This window comes from Homalodisca vitripennis, chromosome 1 (genome assembly GCF_021130785.1).
Source record: "Homalodisca vitripennis isolate AUS2020 chromosome 1, UT_GWSS_2.1, whole genome shotgun sequence".
Taxonomy (NCBI): Eukaryota; Metazoa; Arthropoda; class Insecta; order Hemiptera; family Cicadellidae; genus Homalodisca; species Homalodisca vitripennis.
The window spans coordinates 144760196-144780497 of record NC_060207.1 but is presented as its reverse complement, the minus strand read 5'-3'; the positions used below and the strand labels follow the sequence as shown (position 1 = coordinate 144780497).

Below are 20302 nucleotides of genomic sequence, written 5' to 3'. Positions count from 1 at the left end.
GTTCTTTATTTTTGTAAGTATTAATATATCCCCACCTGATGAAGAGAATAGATTCCAATCCTTGAAACGTTGTGTTATTCCTTTTGTAAAATATAACGATGACAAATGTCCGAAATCCTGTAATACTGTAAGCCAAACATTTCAGAAACATATCATTGCATTTCGTCCTAACAGAACCTTTGCGCTGCTTCAGGAGTGAAAATATATTCAGGATGAGTAACGCAGGAGTAGGGACTGCATTTTGTCGAGATTCCATGTTATCATTGCGAGATAATGGGTACAATCTTAATCATGTCACCTTGGAAGAACAGGTGGTTAGCTCTGTTACGATATCTTCCACCAAAATTTAAAACTGAAATCTGCCTTATTTCCATTAAAAGCGTACTATTTATATAGTTCTTTTTGAATCTGGTTTAATAACACATTATATAGTTACTTGACTATCGCTGGATAAAACCTTGAGCGCCGGATAAATCGTCGTCACAGTCTACATAAGACCCTGCATTGTAATGGTTAATAATTTAAGTTAGTAAAATAATGAGTGGAAGACTGCTTGTTTTTGTTCTGGTGGATGATTTCATTGATATGTTATAAAGCGATCAGTGTGGGTTAGTTTACGATAAATATAAGAAACTATAATCACTTTAAGCTGTATCTTTGATTACTAAGACATTTAAAAAGGGGTTTGAGTTGTTGGATTCAATTTCAAGAGTTTATTTTTCATAGTTCATTTATAAAGCCATCAAGATTTAAGGAATTCATATTTAAGGAGAGCATGTTAGAGAGTCGCTAAATCACAATTTTGAAATTACTCATAAAAATATTTGCAATTAAACAAGGGAGAGGGTTTCCCATCGCTGTTCCATATGTTTGGCAGTAAAAATGACAGATTGTTGGACCGGAGCAAAAAATGATTCTTACATATATTAATTAGAAGAATATATTCTTTAATGTTAAATGTATCGGTTGAGGTCAATCTTGTATTAGAGAAGCGCAGTTTTCATCTTAGGCTACAGAGAAGTAACATCTTAAGATACAGTATGTATCCCCGAATAGTTATTGGTTGTCTCATGTTGTTGTTCTTATACTCCAAAAAGACAGAATTATTAAAATGTTTGTTGATTACTGCCTCTACCCCATTTTTTCAGTAAGCAAAACCTAGATTAACTAACAAGTTTCAAATGTTATGGAAGGCCTTGTTATATATTAAATTAAAGGTATTTTACACTGTACAACTATTATGTTTAATTTTTTTCCAGCTGATTCAAATGAGGTTTTGTTTCCCCCAAAAAGAAAATTTAGATTAAACTGAAAGACGTTACAAATGGAAAACAACAGTTCGAAATTGTTAATTTGTATACAATTTTTTATATTAATCAGATTAAAAGAGTTCAATAACTTCAACATAGATATTAATACTTATATGTATTAACAATACTATAAACGTAAATTTTAAGAAATAGTATTAATAGATTATTATGGTCACTTAATTTGTCCATTAGATATTTGTTTTTTTAACAGACTCCAGTGATAAAAATGAAAACGTTACTTTGACCTATCGCCTGATGTGCTGACCCCGTTATTGCATACATTAACAAGGTCACATGGTCACTATAAAAGCCACCGCTCTGCCTACTCCAGTATCAGATATTTCCCCAGCGAAACATCCGACTCTTACTTAACATGGGCAAGGAAAGGACCAGCGTCAACATGGCCGTCGTCGGCTACTACTAGACCTTCTTTCAGGTACGTATTAGTTGGTAATCGCTAACAAATAAAATACACGTTAAGAACGTATGAACAGTTAATTGGCGTATATATGCTTAATTTTAAATAAATTAATTAGATTTGTTGTGAGTTATATTATATGTATACAATAAACTTAATAGAATAACTAAAAAAACCCAAATAATAACTTACTAGAATTAATAATCTTCATATATCATTGCGCCTTAATGTTTACAACACATTTTACGTAAAACAAATAAAATAAAATTTAAGATAAACATTGGGGTTTTTTTAACAAGAGTTAGTTATAAGTTCAACTTAGATAACCTGAGATAGCCGAGGGTGGCAATTCTCTTGTGGGTTACATGGAACTTTCCTACCGCGCCATACTGTTTCCTCTCTCACTCCAATTTTAATTAATAAAATGTAATTTTAGGTAATGTGCTGTAAATATAATTGGTTTTGACCATAATCTCTATAGCTTACATTTTTGTTACAAATGGGTAGCAATAATGGTAAAACAGCTCTTTACATTGCTCTCTAGAGCTGCACGTTAAAGTACACAAACGATCACTGTTTGTTCATAAGAAACAGAAAAATACTGGACGTAACAAACTAAAGGATGTTTTGATTGTATACTATCAAATATGTATTATTACGCACCCGAAAAACGTAAAATATATAATTTAATTAATTTTAATCCATCGTATATATTTTGAATAGACTGATTTAACAAAACACCCGTAGAAAGTGTTACATTTGTTCTTAAAGTTAAAAGTGTACTATTTTGTAGGAACAATGATAGATAGTACAACAGGGCTATTGAAAAAATATTTTAGTGGTAATTGTAATATAGCCTACAGTTCCATTTTGTTTTTGCTATTCTTTGAATGAAAATCAACAGTAAGTAACACTCCTGTTGTCCTTAAACTTGTGCACAGTTATGTCTTCTTTATCCTTACAATTAAAAGAATTATGTTCACATTAAATTAACGATAGTGTTATTTTGTGAAGCATAACTAAATGCAGAACAATACACAGACTGTATTAAATATATAAAGGTATGCCTTAAAGCTGGTAATTTAATTTTTCATTTATTTGTTTGATCGAAGTACTTTGATATTTTGGAACACATTTTAGCTCCGCAAAATAGCTGTATAATATAAAATAATTGCCAAACTTCGTATTTTGTTCTAATGTGTGTAAAGAAATTTACAGAAAATGTACACGAAGTAAATCAGATAAGACACTAACCTCTTTCCTAACTAGATTGATTTAGTTCGTGTAAAATGATGTTACATTTGATGTTTTTCATATTTACATTACTTGATACCATATAATTTACTAATAAATTCGTACATATAACAAAGTGTAGAATACAAACCCACTATTATCTAAGCGCAATACTAAGTAAAGTTTATTATGTTCCAGCAGATGGAAGACTAGTACATCACGGACATGACCCGGCTTCTGTACACGGACACGCTCTGAACACAGACATCATGATGCTAGATTTCCCGCACTTCATTTTAACTTGATTGGCTATCATTTTCAAACAATAGTAAAATAAAGCTACATTATTCATTTTTATCAATAAATATTTTTCTCTACCCTTAAAAATCCTTTATTCTAAATTTATATAAACTGTGTATAGACACAACATGTTTCTTGTTCATATCGATATTTGAATATCGGAGGTACATGGTATTTATAGTGGCATTTTACTAAACACAGAAATAAGTGAACTGCATGTAAGTTTTTAAATGTAGTCGTTGGTTTGTTTACGACCGATAAAATGCAAGATATAAAAGGACTTATTTGCAGAATTAATACAATTAAAAATGATAAAAGTTACAAAATCTGAGTATGGGCACCGCATTTTGCTATTACAAATTATTACAGAGCAAGTTTGTGTAGCGTTACATATCTTTGAAACACGCTTCTTGTTATTATTGTTGAACAAAAATATATAAAGTGAGATGCCTTCATAGTATGATGTTCAAAATATATTACTGAAATAGTTTTAGAGAAAATGAAAGTACCCTGGAAGTCTTAAAAAACCTACAATTGAATACCTTTACTGATTAAGTCTTTGATCGGATTAATTTATGATTGATTGTAATAAAATAAATAATTTAAGTACATGTATAATTTGCTTAGTTAAATTCTACATTAATTTTAAATGATTGAATTGGGTATTACATTAGTTTAATAAGTAGGTGTAATATCAACTAATAAGTCCATATATTTATTGTGCTAAACAATATTTTACAATATCTATTTTAGTCAATTTCCTTCATAACTATCAGTAAAACTGTGAGTAGATATGAGTAGATCTAAAAAATAAGATAAGGGAATGAAAGAACTGCACCCTTATACATACCCAGAATCGAAATAAAAAAACTAAGAATATTAGCAAAGTAAGGGATTACTGTTTTACAGTAGATGTTTTCTGTACCTTTCACGTACAGCAGAGCAAGAGTTATAATTCCAGACAGCTTCTGCACATTCCTTCTTGCAATACTTATTTTTTGCTGAACTAATTATGAGCAAATTTCATTCGGGTTCTAAACTTTTTACTTATATTGCTGTATGTGTTACAATCTTCTACACTTTTTCTATTTCAAATCCACATCAAATTGAATTTCCTCTTTGTTTTTAATTCAAAATATGCTTTATGAGTAAAAAAAGATAAAGCTATTATACAATAACCATTTTGTATTTTAATTTTTTTTTCTTAAAATTATATATGTATAAAATACCAGCACTTCCCGCGGTTTCACTCGCAATTTCTCTACAATATTTCACGTATTTTATTGAACCGCTTGCATGATTTTAGTAACACTTAGTCTATTTTATGCTTATATGGCAGAACCCAAAGTCTAAGTCTGTAGCGTTATTAGATAAACGCTGATTATGTAATAAGACGGAGTCCTATGATATTTTTAAACGCAGTTAGTCATATATCATTTATTAAATACAAATTTTCAGTTCCAATTAATTATATTTCTGAGAGAAAATTTTATTTTGCTCTTTTAACCCGACAAACAAACCCTTATATATTTTTGTAGTGAGGTTGGATTCAAAACAGTACACATTTCTGAATTTTATGGACAGATATATTTAATGAAAACAAAAAATTTAAACTAAAATAAAGATCAATAATACCAACACATCTTAATACTTAAACTATGAAAAATGTCAACCATCCTGTAATAGAATGGAGTTATATGAAATTTTTCAATAAAATGCATTATTTGTAAGTCTCGACAAAGAAATGACATTTATAAAGGAGGAATATGGATTTCTCTATTATTCAGGTCGTCTACTTAAATATATTCATTAATATTCCTGTAAATATTCCTTACATTTATTACGTTTTAATGAAAAACTTCTTTTAGATTGAAGTAATTTTGAATATATTTTGGTCATGTTAAATTGCGAGTGTAATTATTATATATGGTTCTAAAAATTTCAATGAAAAATAGCAACCTAATGTTTAGTTATTCTTACTCTTGGAAGAATGATAGTTTTTTTCAATATAATCTTTTGGCCAAAATTTAAATTTAAGTACACATTATGGGAGGAACACACACACACACACACACACACACACACACACACACACACACACACACACACACACACACACACACACACACACACACACACACACACACACACACACACACACACACACACACACACACACACACGCACACGCACGCACGCACGCACACACACACGCACACACACGCACACGCACACGAACTTTTTAAACTGTTCCGAGTTACCAATAATATTTACGATTAATTTAATATCCTGAAAGGCAATTTATGCTTACTTAGCGGATCACCCAGGCCCGCTGACTTTGTATGTACCCCCTGTATTCGTTTTACGAAAGAATGAATATATGTAATCCTGATATAGTACCGAATATGTTCTAGCTTCTCAATCCATCTTCGCTACATTGTTCTATTTCCTTGATTCAGACTAGGAGTTATATCAATATTCATGGTTTGATATTTTGGTTTTATACCTAAGCAGTATCGCATCCCTCACAAGTAAAAAAATTGATGCAATGATCCCTGGATAATTTTCTGTTATACAAAATGGCATTTACAGGTAGTATATGGTGTATTGTTTTTTGATTCTAATTACTATAGGTACAAATTTATGAATACATTTCGGCTGTTTGCTTCCTCAAATTGTAGTCACGGAGCAAATGGCTAATAATGCCCAGTCCCTCCGTTTTTGTTCCTTCACCTATTGTAAATATGCCGCACACAAGGTCTAAAGAAACTAAATTAAAATACCCTATATGTTCAATTCACAACTGAAAATGTAAATGCTGACCGATATCAAAACATTGTGCAAAAAAGATTACCGTCTGGATAGTGGATCATACAATGTGCGATTCATAACCTTTTGAGCTTGAGATACTATCAGAGATCCTTTCACGTGATGTACGAGTAGCTTTTAATATTTTCCATTCATTGCTAATATCTCCACGACATAACTATGAACCAATCGTATTCGATCACCAAATCAAACAAGGTTTACATTATATGCAAAAAGGAGCAGTCGCTTGCCTCCCCGCTCCAAATAAGTCAACCTTTATCTACATATCATCGCCATTGTTCGATTTTAGATGAATGTTCCTAGAGGGAGAAAAATAACACCCAATATCTGGCGGAATCATGTACCGGCATTCTTGTATTTTAATTTAGTACACTTTTTATGTTCATAATAAAATAGATCAAGTTAAAAAAATTTCAAATATATATGAAAGTCTATACACGAAGAGCGATCTATTTTCTATGTTTGGAGATCTATCTATCCCCCACTTAATGTTGTAGTGTATTGAGCATGAACTTGCAGATAAATAATTGTATTTTGACCAAGTAATTACTGATTGTGCTGCAATTAAGGATACTAAGAGGTTCTTTACTTTCATAGCAACATTGCAATCTCAAATTGTATCAAATAGAATCTATGCATTTCAGTTTGATTAGGTAAATAACTTAAGGTACTTATACTTAGGGTTGAAAGATGCTACCCTAAAATTTATTAAAATTAGCTATATGTTGAAATTCCAAATGATTGTATTTTGAAATTTAGAGTTTGTGACATCCCAAACACATATAACATTTTTATCTTTAAAAGTATATTTTATACCTTGTTCTTTACACGACAATGTCAGTTGATACAACATTAAGCATCTACTTAACCCGAAGGCATAGCTGAAGGACTAAATAAAGAGAATTTAAAGTTCAGTGACATTTTTTGTCACAATATGAAAATTGATTCCACAAGCCAAAACTCTGCCCTGGGCCATAACAAGTCTCTGGGGGACCCTGTTTTTTTTTTTTTTTTTTACAATAAAGACAAAGGTATTTGTATTTAGCTTGTTTTCTCATCTATGTCAATAATTGTCATCCCATTTCATCAAATCACCACTGGACATAAGGTTACAATATGAGGATAATAATCTTCACTGCATGGCTATAACATGTCTCCGACTCTAAAAAGATCAGCGATGTTATATTTATTTCTTTATTTCCAACGGACATACTCTCCATTTTTACATTCAAGATTCATATAATTAACTATTATAACAACTTAACCTAAACAAGAAATTCTACAACAAAACATGTGAAAGGCTGAAAAAATGATGTTAACATAATACACTATTGCAAGGCATGATATATAACAAGAATATATATATATATATATATATATATATATATATATATATATATATATATATATATATATATATATATATATATAAATGTTTTAAAACTGTAACAATACCATCACGAAAAACCACAACAATAAATAAACTATAACAATAGAAATAACATAATAAACTATAACATAATATAACAAGAATATTTATAACAATGTTTCAAAAACAGCAACAGTAAAAATAATAATAGTGACAAGATAAACTATGGCGTACAATAAACAGAGAATATGAATAAATATATGAAGGCAGCAAGTTAGCAGCGAAATACAACAAAAACTGATGGTGTAATATGATAGAAATTAAGTGCAGGCATTTAAGTTGGTAGCACTGCACCTTTCACTTTCCACTTCAATGTTCTCACACCATCGTGGAACAGGTCGACAGTTATAGGCAGGTTGTTCCCGGCCTTCTGCAGGCGTGCCACCGTGCTGTTTGCTGCATAATTTGTCCCATAGTGTTGCCTGATGAAGAGGTCATTGGAACGAGTGCTGGATGGTGTCTTGAAATTGAGGAGTTGAAGGACGTCTGGGCAAACCATCTCACCGTTCACAACTTGTGGAGAACCACTAAGTCGGCTACAGTCCTGCGAGTCTCAAGATGTTCTAGTTCAAATTTGGAGTACAGATCATCAATTGGTACTTGTTGGTATTGGTATCCATTTCTGACACCCACCAAACGAATGAAACGACTTACTTATGTTCATTGTAAGTAGTATCCAATGTTGTATTCCATTTTGTTTCGTTAGGCTTGGAAAGGTTTTTAACTCTTGTAAGGTCACCAAGGCTACGGAAAATACCTCCATGTGTTCATAGGATCAATGATACTCATTGTGAGTAGTAAGTGTCATCCATGTTTGCACTCTATTCCATCTTGTTAAGAAATAGGACGATAAGAAAAAGATCGTTAGGCCTGGAAACGTTTGCACTCCTGGAGGGTCACTAAGGCTACGAAAATGCCTCCAGGTATTCATAGCATCAATGATGGTTTTATGAGCTACAAAAGCAGAGAAATATATTTAACTAAATTTTAATTGAAATATATTGAAATGCCAAACAATAAATTTGTTTAAAAATATGCACAATACGAGTATAATTGCCTTTAAATGTTATATAGTCACCTTGGAGCTTATTTGGCTTGTCTTTCATACTTTCCTTTTGACGGAGCCAAAATCCACTTATTTACTTTCACAAAAAATTGTTCTTGATTAGAGATATTAAAAAGTACAGTATAATATACTGTACAACATATGATTTATTTGCGTTTTAGAAGTTAATTTGTTCTAAAATACTCCCAATAGATTAAAATTGTGATATTATATTGTATGAGTACCTAAATCGTCCTGGTAGTTTTTGTATAGGCAAAAGGAAAACATAGTAAACAATATATTAAACCTATCAAAAATCAGGTGGAAATTTTGTTGACAATTTAGCGATATTTTTGTTTATGTCATAACTGTGTGCCTATTTTACTTTAAAATTTTGCATTTTTAAGATATTAAAAAAACTCGAGATTTGTGATATTTGTTTTGTAATTTTAATTTTCAAGCAATTTTACTTTTAATATTCATTATTTTTAAAGTAAAGTTAAATAGTAATTACAGTTTTCGTACCAATTTTATTATAAATAAAATTGCATTGTATTTTTTGTAGAATTTGTACTTGAATTTTATTCCAAGAAGAAATTTTAACTGTAGAATATAGTCATACTCTATCTAGTTTTTTGTGAGTGAATTTTTATTTTCAAAACAAGAAGGATTTACTTTTGTGATTTGTCAGAAGATAAACCTCGTTATCGGTAACATCTCACAAAATATAAAGTTATTAATACTGACTGGTTGTTTCTAATTTTTTTATGTAGTGACAGAACTATGAAAATCTAATATAAATTATATCTTCCACAAGTTGTTTTACGTATGAATGTTTTGAATTTAATAAACATAGGCTAACATTATTAAACTAGTTTCCAATTATTCTAAATTGGCAAGGTCCATAACTGTAATTTGATCATCTTTTCAATGTTAACATCGTATTTTACAAATAAGACTTTCTTACTCTTGAACTAATAATTCTGGTATTAATATTACGATTATTTTCCACAGATATGGCCTTACAACCAGAGTGTCGACTCGTGTGAATACTCAGAGCATAATAAATACCATTTGATAAATATACTTTATACTTTTATTATGGTGCATAACATTTGAGTAGCATTCAAAAGTTGAAATTTAATTCTTATTTTCTTTTTAATAAATATACAATTTTGGGCCTTTTCTGGTACAGTTCTTGTTTAATTAGTTTAAGGGCACATTCAGCCCTGCTAGTAATTAAATTAAATTTCAATATAAATGACAAAAGACAGTTTTTATATTGTAGCGCTATGTTCTAATAACTTATACACTTATATCTTATATCTAGTTGTTTTAAAATACAAAGTATGATTTCTGTAATGAGCTGGTTAAAATAAGGTTGTGTTACAGGTTTTAATTAATTACAACTTCATAATAGCCGGATAATTTTGTATTTTTTATTTTTATGTACAAAAGATAAAAAATGTTGAAGTGTAGTCCAGGAAAGCTAGCATCATGTTGTCCGTGTCCAGAGCGTCTCCAAGTACAGAAGCCATGTCATATCCGAATTATACCAGATGTCCATCTATTAGAACACATAATACACTTTAATTAAGCTGTAAATTGTTGCCTATTTTTAGTAATACAGTCAAATCAAATTTGTACAATAGTTAGTTTTAACCATTATTAGCCCAGATTTTAAAGAATAGTATCACAAAAGGAATACTGTATACACAACTGCATCCGAATTGGCTGCACTGGGCTGTTACTGGTTAAAATAAACTAGGTTGAAATACAATCAAAAGTCGATCACATCACCAGGTAAACCAAGTTCTTACCAGTAACAAATAATTTCTGTTTTACTCTAAAAACTGAGGAAGTAATCTTTATTCTATTGTACTGAATTTTTAAACGAAAAGTAAAGTAAACTATATTACTATAAAAAATTCTTTTTTATAGTTTTATTTTACTGTTCTGATAGCTGATAGAACCAGTTTACTTGTATGAAAGATGTATATTTTCATTATTTTAAGAATATTTGATGAATAAAACTGTAATGCGATTAAATGTTATGTTATTATGAAATGATGAGTTTAAAGAAATTAGCACTTACATGTGCATTACGTTAACTAGGTTATAGTTCTTAAAAGGTAGCTGCTTTTTAATGACTGAAATTATTAGTACTAATGTTTACGTGAAATTGTATCTTACATTAATTCTAATGAATACAATTATCGTGGTGGGAAACTAAAACTGTGCAATGCTGGAAAATGATATAATTCTTGTTTTAACTCATATATTTATGGAAAATAACTCTTTATTGAATTATTTATGTTAAGAAACTGATTTTAGTTACCTCAAAATGGCTCTAGTAGTAGCCGACGACGGCCATGTTGACGCTGGTCCTTTCCTTGCCCATGTTAAGTAAGAGTCGGATGTTTCGCTGTGAAATATCTGATACTGTAGCTAACAGAACGGTAGTTTATATAATGTGGTTTATAGATCACATGATGTCGCCGGGCCAATCACAGGCCGAGTCGATCACATCACCAGATATGCCGAGTTCTTACCGGGGTCATCCCATTTGATGTGATGCTAGGTGAAAATGTAAATTGGTTATATGCATCGTTAATGAGCGGCAATTGATTGATTAAATATAACAGTGTTATATTGTCTGCAGGAAAAGTCATTGTAACGCTAGTTGATAAAGAAGTTTAATTTATTTCCTAAAGCTCGTTGTTAGTCACAGTAATTCTTACTTTCAAAAATGCATGGCAACAAAAAAAATAATTAATTTAATATTTGTAAAAAGCAGATTTTCTGTTTGTTGAAACAATTTAAATTAAACATAAAAAGTGTCCTTCTTAAGTTTACTTAACAACAGAACAAAAGAAATATAATCAACAAAATTAAAACAATATATTAATTTAACAAAATTCAAATTTTAAATTGAACATTTTTTCTGGGTACAAAATATAAAGCTTCTGAAATGATACAAATAAAAAAAAACACTCTATGATGTCAAAATTAAAATAAAATCAAACTCTTCTCTTCAATCTTTGAAATAAGACATTTCTAACTATTTCCACTTGTCAACTCAGATCTAATTGGTGATTCATAATTTTTACTAGCAGCTCATTTATTTATAGTTATTATTAAATGATTTACATATATATCATTCAAGCTCCGTTTTTTCCTATTTTTCATCAGCAAACCCACTCAACCCTAATTGAGTAAAAAACTCTATACCGTTTATTTTGCTATTAAGAAGAAACAGGAAGTTAAGCTACAATGTTCAAGCTTTCATTAAAACAACCAATGCAACAAAAGTACTTCATCATTAAGTGTTGATAAATTACTGGAACAATCGTGTGATTAACCTTAACAATGTACACAGTTTATTTATTAAATTTTTATTGTATGTTTTATGTTTTTATCGATACCAACATGGTTACCCATAAAACTAATATAACCAGGTCCACCACTGGACATAAATCGCGGCTCTCAAAGGACCGATGTTCACTATCCTCGATAGTGATTTTTAGGGGTTTTTTGATGCAAAATTTTCCTGCAGATTTCAAACTTTCTAGGTGATCTCGTTCGATGATATCGTGAGTAAAGGCGGGCAGAAATCGGATTTCGTCACTAGTAAATAACGTCAAGAGAGGCTGCACTAAACAAAATATATAAGCTAATATTAAGGGTTATTACTTATAAACCAAACAACAGTAATATAAACAAGTAATAAAATGAGTATAGAAATAAATAAGAAAAGGTACATGAAATAGGACAAAGAATTCATAGTGAGCAATAAAAACACCAATCAATTATCAATCTCTAGTGCAATACACCATGACACCTTATTTATGTAGCTTGAGGATTGGCATTTTCTTGATCAAGAAGGAGGAGGTAGTAAAACATTCGAGTTACCTAGCGAGACTTCCTGATAATATGAAATCCTTCACGTCGTATAAGAAAAAATAATTAGGTAAAGAGAAAACAGTATAAATTCGAAATTACTTGCACATGAAATGTATATAATATAATATATTTCAAAGTATCGTCCATTTGAAATCCATTTGGAGTTCTACGTACACTTTGTATACAAACAGCTCATGGTAGTACATAACGAAACTGTTTTCACAACTTCACCGAACGTGACTCCTCGAGGCCCAGATCCACCCTCTCTTCAAAATTGTATATATATATATATACCTTGAGGCTTGTGGAAATGATGTGTTACAAAAAAGTCCCAAAAAGTAGAAAATTAGTACAAAAATTTTTCTTATAAATATCTCGGCTAAGTTTCTTTAGCCAGCTGGTACACCATTTTGTATACTATACATATAGTGGTCGCCCAAATGTTTAACGAATTCCCAAACCTGTTCTTTATTAACCAATAGAAAATTAAAAAGTGTCCTGGAATGCTTATAACATTAATTTATATACATTTAAATACTAACATTTTAATTTCTAACGCTCTTACAAGACATTAAAATCATGCAAATCCCATGGGAATAAATCTATAATATTTCAGCTGTCACAAAATCTATCTACTTCTTGCGAATGAGCTGTAAGAACTATTTATATCACATCGTTACATACGTACGTAACTTAAATGGTATCTTCTTACTATGTGTTTGAGGATCCTGACAAATCAATCATTGTTCTCTAACAATTTCTGAACAGATAATGTGTTAACAACCATTTATTTACTTTGTACCAACGAGAAGTGGTTGACCCAAACCTATGGGATCTATAGATACTTACGCTAAATAACGACATTGTCCCAACAGCTTAGGTAGGCTACAGCCCTTAATTATACGTTTAGTATATCCTCCTAAAAAATAACTCAGAAAAGTATTCATTTTGTTCAAGTTGTTCTGTTTGTCAATTACACTCCTCAAAACTTACAGTACGTATTTGCTTACTTAATTACAAACTTACCATGCAACAAGTATTACAAGGAAAATATGGAATTTAGATATCATTTAAATATTTACTATATTTACTACTTTTAGATATTAAAAATAGTTATACTTAGTTTAGATGTTAAGAAATTTAAATCAAGGCTTTTATGTTTGAAGGATTAGATTACAAAACAGAGCATATTTCATTGGGTGTGGTACTTAGGTATTTCATAAACCAATACTTCGCTTTGACCAATCTGCTGATGTGATCGGCTGGTTCCGATTGGTCGGCCCAAGTCACATGGTTCTCAGACCCGCAGTATAAATGCCATTGCTCTGTCTGTTACAATATCAGATATTTCCCCAGCGAAACATCCGACTCTTACTTAACATGGGCAAGGAAAGGACCAGCGTAAACATGGCCGTCATCGGCTACTACTAGACCTACCATCAGGTATACACAATTTTAATTATATATAATAATTTAGATTATCTGAAAATAAAATAAAAATATAAAAAAACATCAATTTTACATTATTAATTTCTTTTACTCATAATATGTATTTTATCCCATTACATTATTATCAACCATAATTTTACAACAGCCAAACTCGTAAAAACCTATATTTGTAAAGTATGATTTTAAACAATTTTTATAAAAAAGCCTGTGTATAAACCTTTAATTAATTTAAATCTGTCATGAAAAACATTCATAATATTAAAATAATTCATTATTTTAAAATTACCGTATACATTTTTAAAATAGAAATTGCATATTAAGCCACAGTATCTTCTAGACTTTCCTTCAGGTAGGCCTACGATTTTATACACTAATTCGTGGCATTAAATAATAGCTTGATAATTATTTCTAAATAACTGTACAGTGAACTTTTACAAGTAAACATGTAACAAATGTAAGAGTTATTAAAGATACAAAAACAATTAAAACAAATAATTTGATTTTTAATGCAAGAAAAAGAAGAGAAATATAACTAAATTTATTTCGTTTAATAACATCAGTATTTCTAAGTCGTGCCCTAAAAATGTTTAGCATATGCCCGTCTTCTATGAATATAATAACAGCATAAGAATAAATAAATCATTAGTGAGCTTTTAACTAACTAATGGTGGAACCGTTAAAAATAAATAAATAAACTAAAAAATTATATTTATTTTAGTTTTTAAAAACTTCTTTTTTGATAACTATTAAAATTTGTATCATCTATGAAAGTATTAAATTTCTGCTATGTGTCAAAAAGAACTTGCCGACTCCAATACCATTATTAGATTTTATTTTACATTCAACTTTTAGTATTTATATAATTAATAGATTAATATTATGAATAACTCTGTCACTAACTTCGAGAAAACGTCATTAAAAGTAAAAAATACAGTACTTTAGAGCTAATGTCACATGAAAAACGGTCAATATTTTTTAGTTTGTCTTAAAATTTGTCATGTGTTCCAGCAGATGGACGGCTAGTACAAGACGGACATACCCGGCTTCTGTACACGGACACGCTCTGGACACGGACTATACGATGCTAAGCTCTCCCGGACTATACCTCAACTTGATTAGTTATTTATTTGTAGACCTGCTTTAATAACATAAATAAAAATTTCCCACTATAATAACTCTCAGTTATTTGTATCCTCTATTTTCTTACATAACATTTCTCATGTGTATTGTGATGGCAAGTCCAATATATCTTTTTAATTTATCTATTTTGAATGAATACTTAGCGAAGCTTTTCTCACTGTTTGCTCATTATTGAATATAACATCTGTATCCAGCATAATTATCTAACAAGTTGACCTTCAGGGGTAAACATCTGGTAAGAAAATTGACCTTTTATTTAAATTGTACATCGGTATTAAAAAGGTAAACATCAGTTGATTGGAAGTTTTGATGTCTCTGTATCAAAAAGTGACTTTGCTTACATTAGTTTTAACATTAGTAAATATTGAATAATTTAAACATTAATATTATGTCAATTTTAAGTAACATCAATACATACGATAAAGCTACTTTGCAATGTTTGAACATGTAGTTTTTGTTGCAATGTTATTTTCATAAACTAAGACACTAACCGATAACGAGCTATTTTACCGTGTTATGTTGAATGGTGTTACTGATGAAACTAAGGTAGGTGAAGAATGGACATCATGAAATGTACTTAAAAAATGTATACATTGTAATCTAATTTTTCGAAGATCAATATTCTTATGATGTAGAACATATCTTAGAAGTAGATAAAAGTCCGATAATATGAAATACATCATTCACACAGAAAACTCTCTGATATATCTATTAAATTTGTATATTGCTAGGATAGGCCACAGGTTTTTAGCCTATTTTAGGCCATCTTTAGCCTAGCCTTTTAGGACACAGAAGTGAAATACTTTCTTTTATCCATTCTTCTTCAATGAAGTTTTTTTCAGGGTTGTGCAGATGCAAGTGAACTTTGTTTTTGGCTGTTTGTGTATATACCATGTACAAGTTAATGTTAAATAAATGTATACATTGTTAAATATGTGGCGTATAATCTAAAGTTACTAACGGCCTGACAATATTCAGGAGCACGTGTCGGTTTGCCTGGATTATATGAACCTAAAACTAGGAATATGTTGAGAAACATTACATATATGTATACACCAATATACACTTTGTTCTGGTTGTGTATTATTATTTTATATTGTTAGTAAAATAATTTACAAAATTAGGCCATATTTCTCTCTAGCAATATAGTATTTATAATTAAAGTTTTTAATTATTTGAAAAATATTTATACTTTTATTATTCGAGAGGAATAATAAGAATTTTATTTTGTTAGATCGAACACTTTTTTGTCTTTAGTGTACATTCAAATTAGAATACATCAGGTAATAAAAAAACAATCAACTAAGCTTTCCGGTCCTCATTGTCAAAGTTATAGCCACAAACTTAAATAACTGAAGTATTCTGGATCTAAATTTGTAATGAATAATTTAGTTATAAGAACAATTATGTTCGACGGCGTGAACAGGAACGTGAAGATATTTGTTAAAATATCGGTTTTATATGTCCAAGAACTAAAACCGAAATTAAAGTTTCAAATAATTATTATATTTAATAATATGTATTAAAAATAATAAACTATAAAGACGTGTAAAGTGAATAAGTACGTTATAATATAATATGACAACCTGTATGATATATTTAAAGTTTTACCTTTTATACTGGTATATGTTTACCTTTGATACCGAACAACCTTTTATAAAATTGAAAACGAAACGGACGATAAGTATTTACTATCACGGATATTCTTATAATTATGAATAAACTGAATAAACTTGATCTTACAATTATATATTATTGCTGCTCGTTTTGATATTTAACTGTCTATTGTCTTTGTCTTTTTACCTTGTTATTGTTTTAACTAACTTAATGTTTCTTGCTTACTCATGGTTTTGTAGATGATTTATTTTTAACACGGTTTGTTCTTTAATTATATAAGTAAATGTTATTAGTTCTATTAATCGTATAAACACTCTAAATAATATAATATAAATATATCTAATACTTGAAAGTAGTTGAGATAATTAGCTTATATTTGTTCAATCACAACACATAAAAAAAGTCTATGAGATAATTACTTAATAAACATTTTAGAAAAGCAAATGAGATCACGAAGCCATAGAGTTAAGCCTATAAAAACAATGTTCTTTTAAATGTTCACCATAGAACCCCCGCCAACTTGCAGGGTAAAGAGATTTTCATAAACAATTTGTGTATCACATTGGAAATTTGTGTATCAATTTGTGGCTTCACTTTGGAACCTTTTGCTAATACCAAATCTCATCAGTTTTTTCACATTTAACTAGCTTTGTTAGCCAGCGATCCTGTCTCATTAAGATGGTACTGAAAAAATACGGCTTTTTGGCCAACTATGTCTTACCTATTCTCACGTTTGTGTTGGAAGGCCACAGGTTTGTCAGCTGTCTGTATCGCTAATCTCATGGTAGGATTCGTAAAACTGGGTTTGCCAATGACACAACCTCCAGCCTAAAAAAAGTACTGGCAGAAAACATTTACATCCTCCACATTTAACCCTATGTTGGCATGCATATCATAGGATTTATACATATCTTTTTTCAACACCAAACCTATGTCGCCTAGTCCATGCGCTCGGTGAAAAATTTTAAAATCGTACATTCATCATGTTTAAAAAGTTCAAAACAGACAGTTGGGTGGAAATAACAGGCGTACATTAAAACGTACTTGAATAAGGCATCTAAAATGGCAATCCTTTCCTAAATCCATAACAGCAACTTGATTTTAAAATTTTGTGGGAACTAGTATCTAAATATTTAAAAAGGGTGTTAGAAAGACTTTGTTCTATAAGTCTATATAACGCACCTTTTAGTCATGCAGAAAAAACCTTGTTGACATAGCTCTTATAAAAACTACGATCTTGAGTTTCACACGGTAATAATAAAAATAAAACTCTAAAATTTGTATTCCCTTATTTTGACGTAGAATAATGGTAAGTATCTTATTTTAAATATAAAATTAATACATATCCTAACGTTGTTTTACTTTTCCTTCATAGATAAACTTTTACAGTTTAATTATATGGTATAATTGAAATATACTACAAAATTTAAAATGTATTATACATTCCCAATAGAAAATTTCTAAAATACTATAAAGCAATTGGATTATATTGAATCAAATCTTTGAAACGAAACGCCTCCCATAACTTTAGGGCCACAAAAAAAAAAGAAATAACAGTGTCCGAAGTTTAACATTATTCTTGTGGGGCTAAAAACAAGAGTAGGGTACAGGCTTCCAGTATAGCCGGCTAAAATCCCTGAAGAGATATTACCTTAGTACCTGTAATAGTAGTAATATGAATTTCTTTCTAAAGTCGATTACTGTTCACTGAAATAAAAATTCCTCATTAGTTGAAGACGTCTCTTCACCCAGAAAATATCGCCAAGGTAGTGTTCTTGCAGTAGCTTGCTTGTAATTTACATAAATTACAAAATATTTTAGAACCTTTTCAACATTTATATTCAAGTTGGCATATATGAGACAGAGCTTCAGTGATAACGAAGCACAGGCAATATATTGGATTATTTATGTATATGCGAAATCCTTTACGGTGTAACATATTAATTTTATCTTTAGTAAATAATATAAAATAGTATTATTCTCATTGAACACAATTAAAACTTAAAAAGTGTAAACGTGATATACGTACCGATTTTAAAAAACGAGTATATTTTTAACAATGTGTAATTTTTAGTGCATATTGTAGCCATTTTAATTTGTTAGAAAATGTAAGAAAATTTATTTCAAATTTCAATAATCTCATATAAACATGTTGAAAATGAAAAATACATCTGTTAAATTATATATGCAGTTCATATACTAGGATGCCGTTCATGAAACTAATAACTATTGTATGTTCTATTCTCACCAATATGTTTGTGTAAACGAATGTTAGGGAAAAAAGTGATATTGTACCATCCTCAATTTAAATTTACTTGAACATATTTAGTACAATTCTCCTACATGAAAACAATCAAAGGTATTTTGAAACATTTTATAATTTTACATCCTTGTGATAATTAAAGAGGTGTGATAGGCTATTGTTTCACAGCAAATTTAATTTTAATCAGCTATAAAGCAGTTGCACAGATTAAAGCTGGAAAGTGTATATTTTAAAACTAATTTAATTACTTTAAATAACTGGTTTAATAGTAAAAGTCAGCGTATCCACCTGTTTAATTTATCTTGATGAAGATATTTATAATCAGATAACTAAAAAAGCTTATTTCTTTAAGTTTATTTCAACATTTTATAATAACAATATAATTCTTCATTAGTACTTGAAAACTAATATAACACTTCATTCAGATCAACTACGTATGATAGTCTGTTATGATGAACAAAATACTTATGTCTTAACGAAATTAGTTATTTTTTTAACGAAAAGTTATACCATACGGTACTTTCTTACAAAAAAAAAGGAAAACGTACCTGATGAGGAACAAACATTTTGAAGTACTGATCCTCAGTACATCTGGAGACAATGATCGTGTATCTTTATAATACAGTGTTTAGTCAGTATTATGCACTATTATCAAGTGCTTACTCCTAACGACATATTTCTTTTCTTTGTTTGAAGAATATTTTTGACGATGGAAGGATTGTGAAGGAAACAGGATTTTTTCCGTTTTTTTTTATATTTTTCCGTTTTTTCCGAAACGTAGTATTACTGATTTCTTGTTTCACTAAACGATGGCAAATGTCCGGAAATTCCTGTTTCCTTCACAATCCTTCCATCGTCAAAAATAACCTTCAAACAAAGAATTGATTCTCGGTACGGACCCGGAACCAGTAAACAAATCAAAGACCTTGAGAGTTTGCATCTTAAGTTAACTAAACACATTAATCATTTAACTTTTTTGCATAAATGTAAGGTTGAAAACCTTATGCCTATAGGGTTAACTCTAAAAACTCTTTTTCATAGTAGGAAAGTCTTCTGCTTCTAAATCTTTACTTAAAGAAAGAATTGCATATCATCATCGTGAAAGATGCCTCCTCCAAAATAGTTAAAAACACTGATCGGTACAGAATTCAACAACATTCTCGAAAGCATCCAAAATAGATGTAAAAAAGTTTCTGAGTTCATTACCTGAAGAAGAGATCAGATTGCAGATCTCGTAACGTAGTGTTACTGATTTCTTGTTTCACTGAACGATGGCAAATGTCCGGAAAAATCCTGTTTCCTTGACATATTTCTTGATATTGAGATTTTAAATGTGTCCTCCACATTAGGCACATTAGTGAGCCTG

The 20302-nt window shown here is 30.0% G+C and overlaps 1 protein-coding gene and 1 long non-coding RNA gene across 2 annotated transcripts; one reads left to right on the top strand and one right to left on the bottom strand.

Moving 5' to 3' along the window:
* The first annotated feature begins 212 nt into the window (after window positions 1-212).
* Window positions 213-15088, top strand: LOC124353546. Its single transcript, XM_046803436.1, has 3 exons — window positions 213-277; window positions 1600-1746; window positions 14925-15088. Exons 1-3 carry the CDS (start codon window positions 213-215, stop codon window positions 15058-15060), a joined length of 348 nt encoding a protein of 115 aa, XP_046659392.1. The 3' UTR covers window positions 15061-15088.
* Window positions 9979-11047, bottom strand: LOC124373086. Its single transcript, XR_006923403.1, has 2 exons — window positions 10903-11047; window positions 9979-10131 (listed from the first exon to the last, which is right to left on the bottom strand). It is a non-coding gene; the product is annotated as an uncharacterized LOC124373086 (long non-coding RNA).
* Window positions 15089-20302: the final 5214 nt, after the last annotated feature.